At 43.4% G+C, this 8,810-nt stretch overlaps 1 protein-coding gene across 11 annotated transcripts in view; it reads right to left on the bottom strand.

The window, feature by feature from the left end:
• Positions 1 to 284: 284 nt before the first annotated feature.
• The window catches only part of TLE4 (TLE family member 4, transcriptional corepressor), a 141,162-nt gene continuing 132,636 nt past the window's right edge, over positions 285 to 8,810 (bottom strand). For all 11 annotated transcript variants that reach the window (XM_081802865.1, XM_081802866.1, XM_081802872.1 and 8 more), the window contains 6 exons: positions 8,213 to 8,462; positions 6,969 to 7,216; positions 4,757 to 4,904; positions 4,217 to 4,367; positions 3,801 to 3,877; positions 285 to 1,972 (listed from right to left, as the gene is read on the bottom strand). In XM_081802865.1, coding sequence (XP_081658991.1) covers positions 1,865 to 1,972; positions 3,801 to 3,877; positions 4,217 to 4,367; positions 4,757 to 4,904; positions 6,969 to 7,216; positions 8,213 to 8,462 — 982 coding nt within the window. In that variant the 3' untranslated portion in view covers positions 285 to 1,864. The remainder of the gene's footprint in view (positions 1,973 to 3,800; positions 3,878 to 4,216; positions 4,368 to 4,756; positions 4,905 to 6,968; positions 7,217 to 8,212; positions 8,463 to 8,810) is intronic.

Genomic DNA, 8,810 nt, shown 5'->3' with positions numbered 1-8,810 from the left:
GCACCTGAGTAACGTGACAACTTTTTGACAGACAGGATTTTTACAAACCAGAGAGGCACTCGATAAATATTTACTAGCAACCGGTCCTTGATAACCTCCATCTGCTCTCCCTTCTAGTTCTTGAAAATAAAAACAAAACTAAAAAAGGCAATAATAATAAAGCCCAAGTGACTTTAACACCAGTCTCCCTTGAATGAAACTAGTAATTTTTAGTATATGGGAGTGGCATAGTCAAAGACCAAAAATAAACGAAAGCCAGCCAAACAAAGAATTAGAAATAAGCATTCTAGAAGTTATTTATGTTTAATGCTTAAAAGTCTGAATGCACAAACAATCTACCATTATAGAAGTACTGGTGGTCAATACGATGCATTAGAACTATGTACAATGCACAGTTTAGTATCAAAATCTTTCTACACTGTAGAGTTTTACGAAACTGTTAATGACATCAAACACTAAGCACTTAAGACACCGTTTTTTTTTTTTCTGCTACCACATTAGGAACGTCAATGGACAGTCCATTTCAACTTGCAGCATCCATCCATTTCTAGTATGAAATTAAGTAATTTGCTACTTATACAATAAAGTTTATCTACACAGTTCTCTTGATTTTGATCCATAGCAGCAAAGGCACTGTACATCAGCAGATCCACAGACTTAGAAGATTTTTAAAGCATTCAAACAAAAAAAATAATAAAAAAAGGAGTCACATATCATAGTTGAACAGCAACAACAACAACATAAAAGGTAACACAATGTTTCTGGCACAATAGGCACAGCCTGTGTCCATTTCGGGGACATCCAACTAAGACAGGGAAAGAACCGGAGGTAAAGAAAGCAAGTCCTCATCCCAGGTGAGAGTCCATTCTTTCTGGTTTTCAGAGGGAGGTCCTTGCAAATCTCCTCTGCTGTCCTTATTTTGTAAAAGGCTTGACTTGCACAGCAGGAGGACTCCTCCCCTGAATCTGCGCAGTTCCCAAAGAACATGCCAAAAAATAGCCCATAATTTCTCGTAATGACAAAACTGCCCAAAGGTATACATCTCCCTTTGCAAAGAAACGTGGCAAAAATATCCAGAAGGGATTAAGTTCTCTCTTTAGGCCAAATTTAATTTGTTCATCTGTCTATAATACAATAAAAAAAAGGAATTAAAAACTTATTACAAAGACACTTGTCAACAAGTCAAAAAAGAAAAAAAAGAAAAAGTCCAATTACTTTTATCAAATAGAATCTAAAGCTATAGATATATTGGTTAAAGTTGTCCAAATAGACTCAAATGAATACGACGTGGCCTGTCATGTTCTAATTGTTCAAATTTCCAAACATTTAAAATAACTAGAAAACAGAAACAAAGAAAATCTAACAACACAGCAACATATTGCTTCCATATGTAATTATACATTTCACATCTCTATACAGTCCTTAGTCTACATTTAGTGACATTTTTCATCAATTATTTTAAACCTTCCTTTCCCCTCCTTTGCAAAAAAAGGGGGGGGGGGGTATCAAATACAACGCATCTTCATTATCAATGCAGGAGCAGACAGCTTTATTAAGTCAAAGTTAGAAAGCCTTCTTTAAACAAAATAAATATATTACAGCTATAATACATAATTAAAGATTCCATCACTGTTAAGTATGGTTATTCCATGTTCTTCCAAGTAGAGAGCTGAAGATTTGGTATCACAGGTTCTTAATGAGTATTCACAATTCAATAGCAAGGAGGAAGTGGGGGTGAGAGACGGGGTTAAACTCCACAACTGCAATGAGTATTTGAAATCCTTGGTTTTAGATGCAGGGGGAAGAGGATGATAGAACAAAGTGCTACAAGGAGAAGGGGTCCAGTCTGCATGAAGATTTGTCCTTAATAAATAACTTCATAAACCGTGGCCTTCTTATCCCCAGAGCCAGTGACAATGTATTTGTCATCCACAGAGATGTCACAGCTAAGCACCGATGAGGATTCTTTGGACTAGGAAAGAAACAAACACAAATGTAAACTATTGAAAGAAAAACCCATGAGGCGGGGCTGGAAGACACAGAGCAAAGACAAGCGTGAACGTGTCCCGTTGTCCAAACAGAAGCAGCCAGCCAGGCAAGACAGTCCCGGCACTCGCTTAACATGGGGGCGGCCCAGAACACTGCCAGGGACCCCTCACGGCGCTGGGCCACGGGCTCTTGTGCCCGGGACATCAGGTGGCAGGCAAGCCGGCTAGACAAGCACCTGTGCTCTCAAGAAGCAAGGCCTGGTTTCTAATCCTCTTCTCCGGACAGGGAAGAGCAGAGAGATTGTTCTTAGCATGAACCGTCCTCCACCTCAGTCACATGGCCGGGATGGAGGTCGAGCTGCAGATCACCAGACACGTCACTTCACCTGGGCGAGCCTCCCACCTTATGAACAGGTAAAGACCTCTACCTGCCTGCCACCTCAGCAAGTTGCCTCCAAGTTCAAGTGGAAAATGGCATGGAAAACACTACATTTTTTGAAATTGGGCATGTAAAACTATTTCTAATAGAAAGCCAAATTTTCTCCTGTGTGAAAAAAGGATGCAATCTCCAAGTGGGGAGGAGTTTGACAGTTAGAGAAATGTTCCATACTTAAGAGTTCTGGATACCATGTTCAACTACACCAACTACAAGGGGTTCAATGTCCACTTTTAACTGAACTGTACTCAACAAACTAACGCCGCAGGATTTTAACCAGAACTCTGAACATTTAAAAAATTAATGCCTGACATGCAGATGCTAACCCACTACCAGTGTTTCTCAAACTTCTTTGACAGTAACCTGTAATTAATCCATTTTATCTCATAACCCAGTATACACATAAGATACAACACTTAAACTTACTATAAAAGATCCAAACTTACTATAAAAGATCCACTCTAAGATTTTGTATTTCTTTTTCTTTTTTTTTTTTAGTCCTGGTTGGAACCACCAGAAAGGTTGTGACCCATAATACCAAGAATATATGTTGTATTCAATTATAAACTTCATGACAGCAAGAATCAACTATTTTTGTCCTACTGATTACCTTGCACAGTATTTTCACTCAATATATGTATTTTTGGATTTAACTGCATTGACCTACTCTGATGACAAAATACTACTCAGTCAAGAAAACTGCAAATCTGTTGTTATTCCTTACACACACACACACACACACACACACACCAAAACACACCTAAAAAAATAACATCTGAAGTGTAGGTTAAAAAAGAGGAGTGTTCTTTAACCACATACCAGCCAGAGAGCACAGAGACTGTGTGTGTGCGCATGTTGATCACGTCTACCATTTGGTCCTCCTACAAGTAATCTGACGCATTACACGAAGTACCACTGAGTCAGTAAGAATAAACGTTTCTGAAATTAATCAAGGTTTGCTAAACTTTTCATTAACACTTCTTTGGAAAGAAAAATCAAAGAAGTAACAATACTAATAAGAGTATTTAGGCAAAACGCTCAAACTTTTTAAATAGAAGCATGTTAAAGACGTAACACACACACACACAAATCACAGAGGACGTAAAACCTCTAGTGTATAAATGGGACTGAGGCACGGAGAGCTGGTTAATTCAATGGGCAGTGTCTTGGCTCTGGGCTCGAAAAGGGGACCACCCCCCAGCTCTACGGCATGTGGCTGTGACGTTAGCCTCTCTGAGGCAAGGTATTCTCTCTTGCCCTACCTCCTCGGACACTTAGGAGTCTTAATAACCTGACAATACACAGAGAGAGTTTGGGTAAACCGCCACCATGCAGGGAGCATGCAGTAAGTGGGAGCTGAACAAGGCAAGTGTTACCTGGAATATACTGGCCCCATAAGGTGTTCTCCAGGCATTCAGGAGGTTGTCCTTCCCAGTGCTTACAAACCATTTGCCTACAGAAAGAGAGTGTGGAAAAAGGTTTTGTTCGTGGTACTCTGTCAGACCGGAGATTTGCTTTACAGAGCACCAAACTATTCACAGAAGACTGTTCTAATTTGCAACAAAAGTTTCTTTTCGCTGGAAACATAAAGCTCCCTGTCCTAGATTTAGTGAGTCATTTATCCTTACAATAAGAGTGAGTGGACTGGCACACGGCATTAGTGACGCAGAGACGTATGTACTTTCCAAGAGGGACACGCTCCCAAACCACAGGAGCGGCGCGCAGACGCACCCGCGGGAGGGCAGACGGAGCGACTCTCACGGACAGGAAATGGACGGGGGCGACGGCTTACCGCAATGGGCAAACTTGAGCGACAGGACGCAGCTCTCGTGGAGATGCAGCTGGTATTTGTCCGGCTTGGTGACGTGTAGCACTTCCACGTTACTGTTCTCCATCCCCACGGCCAGCCACTCTCCGGTAGGGCAGTAGCCCAGAGAAAAGATCTACGATTAAAACAGCTCAGAGTGAGGGTGCCTACAGAAGACACACTGCCTCTCCCTGGGAGGTACTACTTCTTGTGGGATACTACTGAAATTGTGAGGGAAGTCCGGATGATTTGAACTGTACAAGAAGAAATCACAGCCAAATGGGTGATGCCAAAGTAACGCGATACATCTGCACAGTATCATTTAATGGTCTTTGAAGGAAAAACCTGCTAAAAGCTTATGATAATTTTTTTAATCCTTTAATACATATTACTGTGTTTTGACAGAAAACAATACAACGTCCAGTTATCTAACCTAGAGTCAAAAGTGACTTTGTTACATGGTAACGTCTGTCATACGTGTCACAAACCCGTGTCTTCCGAAGCGTCCCGGGCCCAAGCCCGTACCTGGGAGGTAAAGTCGTGCTGCTGCAGCTGCCGCCCCTCGCGCAGGTCCCAGGACCTGACCGTGTTGTCCAGGCCGCCCGTCCAGAGCTTGGTGCCGTCGTTAGAAATGTCAATACAGCTGGCCCCGTCTGTGTGGCCCTGGAATTGCCTGAAAATGTCAAAATGGAGGGCAAACCTTTGAAAAGTTAGTTTTTATGTGAACTCAATTCCGAGTTCGTTGGTTAGCCACTGTGGAAAACAGTGTGGAGTTCGTCAAACAATTAAAAGTTGAATTACCATATGATCCTGTGAGTCCATGACCGATATTCACCCGAAGAAAACAAATACACTAATTCGAAAAGATGTATGCTCCCCTATGTTTATAGCAGCATTATGTACAATAGCCAAGACATGGAAGCAGCCCAAGTGTTCATCAATAGATGGGTAAAGAAGATGTGGTATACATATACAATGGAATATTATTCAGCCATAAAAAAGAATGAGTCCTTGTTTGCAACAACATGGAGGGATACAGAGTATATGCTAATCGAAATAAGTCAAAGAAAGATAAATGCCATATGATTTCACTCATCTGTAGGAATTTAAGAAACAAAACAAACGAAGAAAAAAGAGACAGACAAAGAGACTCATACAGAGAACAAACTGATGGTTACCCGAGGGGAGGTGGGTGGGGGGATGGGTGAAACAGATGAAGGGGATTAAGAGTACACGTATCGTGATGAGCACTGAGTCATGCACAGAACTGTTGAATCATTATCTTATACACTTGAAACTAATGTAACACTGAATGTTAATTATACTTCAATAAAAAAAAATTTAGAACTCAGGGATCAGTTTCATTGCAGGCCTTATTTATAGATTTCACTTGGGTTTACTGTTTTCTAATCATTCAAATAACAGAGGATACACGTAGAGAGATTCAGGTTTAATTGAGATGTTGAACTTCCTGCACTTTTTATTTTTGAACACTTAGGAAGTACTCTGACTCTCATACCAAAAAACGACTGATATAACCAATGGAAAAAAAAAATCTCCAACTGAAATAAACAAAAGAAAACACACAGCTGTATGTATATGAACTAATCAAAAATACATCTAAGACCTATTTTATCACTGTAATACGAAGGAAAGGATTTGAAAGGCTGTAAGGCACGTTATATTCTCCCTTCTACAAAAGCTATGGGGATGCGCACGGGAGCAGCAGAGCAGATTTCGCCAGTGCACAGCAATGCAAACGTAGCAGGCCGTGCAAGACAACGAACAGGCCACGCTCTCACGTAAGGCACATGGAAAGAAACTCAGTGTGGCTCAGCTGCCCCAGGAGCTGGGAGAATGTACAAAAGACACTGGGAAAAGAAGAGATTAGAAGCAGTTCCTTGTAAGAGCCTTACCCAAGATGAAACAAATGACGACTACTTTGTTTTTGGAATCGTACATAGAGCTCAGTCCTGCAAAATATCTGACAGATGGCCAGCAGAGGCCTCTTCTCACATACTCCCCTTGACTTGCGGCTAGATTTGATTACAACCTTCTCACACCCTTCAGCAGATCATCCCTCTTGCTTCCTGCTCTCTCAGGTGCTGACATTGGGAGACTCGTTTCAGGGCATTACCTATCAACACCGATCCCATACAATTTCACTTCTAAGCAGACATCTCAGTGCATTGACCCATCCTTAATGGTGGGATTACAGATAATCTAGACCATTTCAGAGTAAAGCACAATGCCTGGGCCCGTGGCAGGGGTTCAGTGATGATCTGCTGAAGGAAGACACATGTGGGATACATGTGGCACAGAAGACAGTGCCCTGTGCTATCAATCTTCTCGGTGAGTGTCTATCGACAATGACGGTTGGTTAGCAAACACAGATGGCAAATTACAGACGTCTAACGAGCTCATGAGGTCATGAGAACACAATGTACATTATGTAAAAATGACCTCATTTTTTTAAAAACCTAAATTGATGATGCTTAGGATAATGTCCAAAAAAAGCAAAGAAAGAAAACAACCCCTCATTTGCTAAGTTCAAAAGTGCAGAAAGTAAGATTTTACGTTAGTAATTTGTTGCTAGCACCTTTAAAAGGAGCCTGTCCCTAACACTTCTTAGTAGGAGAATTCTATTTCACCATTTTAGACAAACACACAGCTCCTTGGCACAGAGCGGTAAAATCGGCTCCCCTGCGTGCCCTGGGCAGGGATCTTGCTGACCCACCTCACCAGCGTCTGGTTGTGCAGGTCCCAGACGGCGATGTTACCGTCACTGCAGCACGAGAAGCAGACCTTGGAGTCGGGGCTGATGGCCAGGGCGTAGCACGCGGGGGCCGAGGACGTCAGCTCCGCCTTGATGCGCGGGGTGGGAGCCGCCAGGTCCCAGATGGACAGAGTACTGGCCTCCCCTCCCACGATGAGGGTGCGACCGTCAGGGAGCAATCGGCAGGAACGGATGTAGTTATCCCTGTTCTGTAGAGACAAAAACCATCAAGAGATCACTCATGAGGAAAGGAAAACAGCATTAACATGAGAGCAGAAATCCATAAAAGTATTGTGTTCCCTCCTTGTTTTAATGAGCCATTTTTACTTATGACAATGATAAAGTGGATTAATGCTAGAAAATTACATGAAATTAGGGAAGTACTTAAACTTGATCTACAAATTTAGTGCTGAGATATTTAATCTTAATTAGCATGAAAATGCAAAGATCTAGACCCAACTCCCACCACCACCACCACATCACCCGGCTGCCTGACTCATTTGTGCGTGCGCGCACACACACACCCACGCACGCGCACGCACCAACGCAGGAGCACGCGCAGTCCCGGGCAGCGGCGGCTGATCAAGCAGCATCAACTGGAGGCAAAACTTGGTCAAGGAGTGTTAAGGGACGGGGCGGGGGGAAAGGCCCTCCCAGCTTGTGAGGATCTGGGCAAGTTGGGTACATCAAGTATGTTAAACTGACCTAACACCGTGCAGCAGCAAAAATTCCACTGCTGGTCTAAGGAAGAACGTCCACCTGAATGTTCTGTAAGTGACGGAAGGACAAATGCCCAAGACACAGCCAAGGGGATAGTCTAGTGTCTGCCCGCGAAGTGTGACGTTACTCTGGTCTCACCACGTGACAGACTGAGAGTCAGGTGCACTCTCACAGAAACCCTCCTGGGCTTTTACTTTTCTTATCAGACAGGAAAACAGGTAGCGAGCCTGGGCCCAGGCATTGGGCATGGTTCAGGAAAGCTGCACTGGGGCACGTGCATCAAGAACGGGATAACTCTGCCTGAGGAAATGAAAGACATGCCTCCTCATCAGCGCTCTAAGTCTCCACGTGAAGGGCCACAAACCACCGAAGACAACTACCCACTTGGGATCAATTCCACATGTTGCTTGTCCAACCAAGTCTCTCACTATCCCATCCCATTTTCTGAATGAAGGTGTAAGCCTTGTTCCTCCATGTTCGCTCACCAGACAGTCGAGCTGAGAGACGGGGCTCTTGTTGCCGGGGTGGCTGATGTCCCAGACCTTGACGCAGCCCTTCCCGCCCGTGTACACGTGTCTTGTGGGGTTGCTGATGGTCACGGCGCACACCACCTCCCCGTGGTTCAGGGTGTTGATCTGGCGCGCGTGCCGGGGGATTCCAGGTCCTATGAGGGCGTCGGGGGGGAAAGGGACAGGCTGCATCTGACCGTCTGCAGTAACGTGGAAGGAGTATGCTCTAAGGTAGTGGGGAGGAGAAAAAATAGGAAGAGGGGAAGGTAAAAAATGTTAGTTAACTGATCAGTGTAAGGAGATGAAAAAGAAAACATTTTCAGTGCTACTTATGATTTGCAAATAAGTCAAATTTACCTGGTACAGTAGAAAGAACATAATTTTCAGAGTCACAGAGCTAGATCTACGATCAAGTGTCAGGTCGACTCTTCACTAACCCCTGTGTGACATAAGTAGTTATTGAGCCTCTCTGAACCCCAGTTCTCATCTTTAAAAGGGAGAGAATGTTACCTCTATTTCACAGAGAATTACATAAGATATCCAACGTCTAGTATAGTACCTACTCCTTCAGGGC

Source organism: Leptonychotes weddellii, chromosome 14 (genome assembly GCF_054177405.1).
Source record: "Leptonychotes weddellii isolate Sample4059 chromosome 14, ASM5417740v2, whole genome shotgun sequence".
Classification (NCBI taxonomy): Eukaryota; Metazoa; Chordata; class Mammalia; order Carnivora; family Phocidae; genus Leptonychotes; species Leptonychotes weddellii.
Note: the sequence above shows the minus strand (reverse complement) of the source record. Positions and strands in the feature narration are given on the sequence as shown.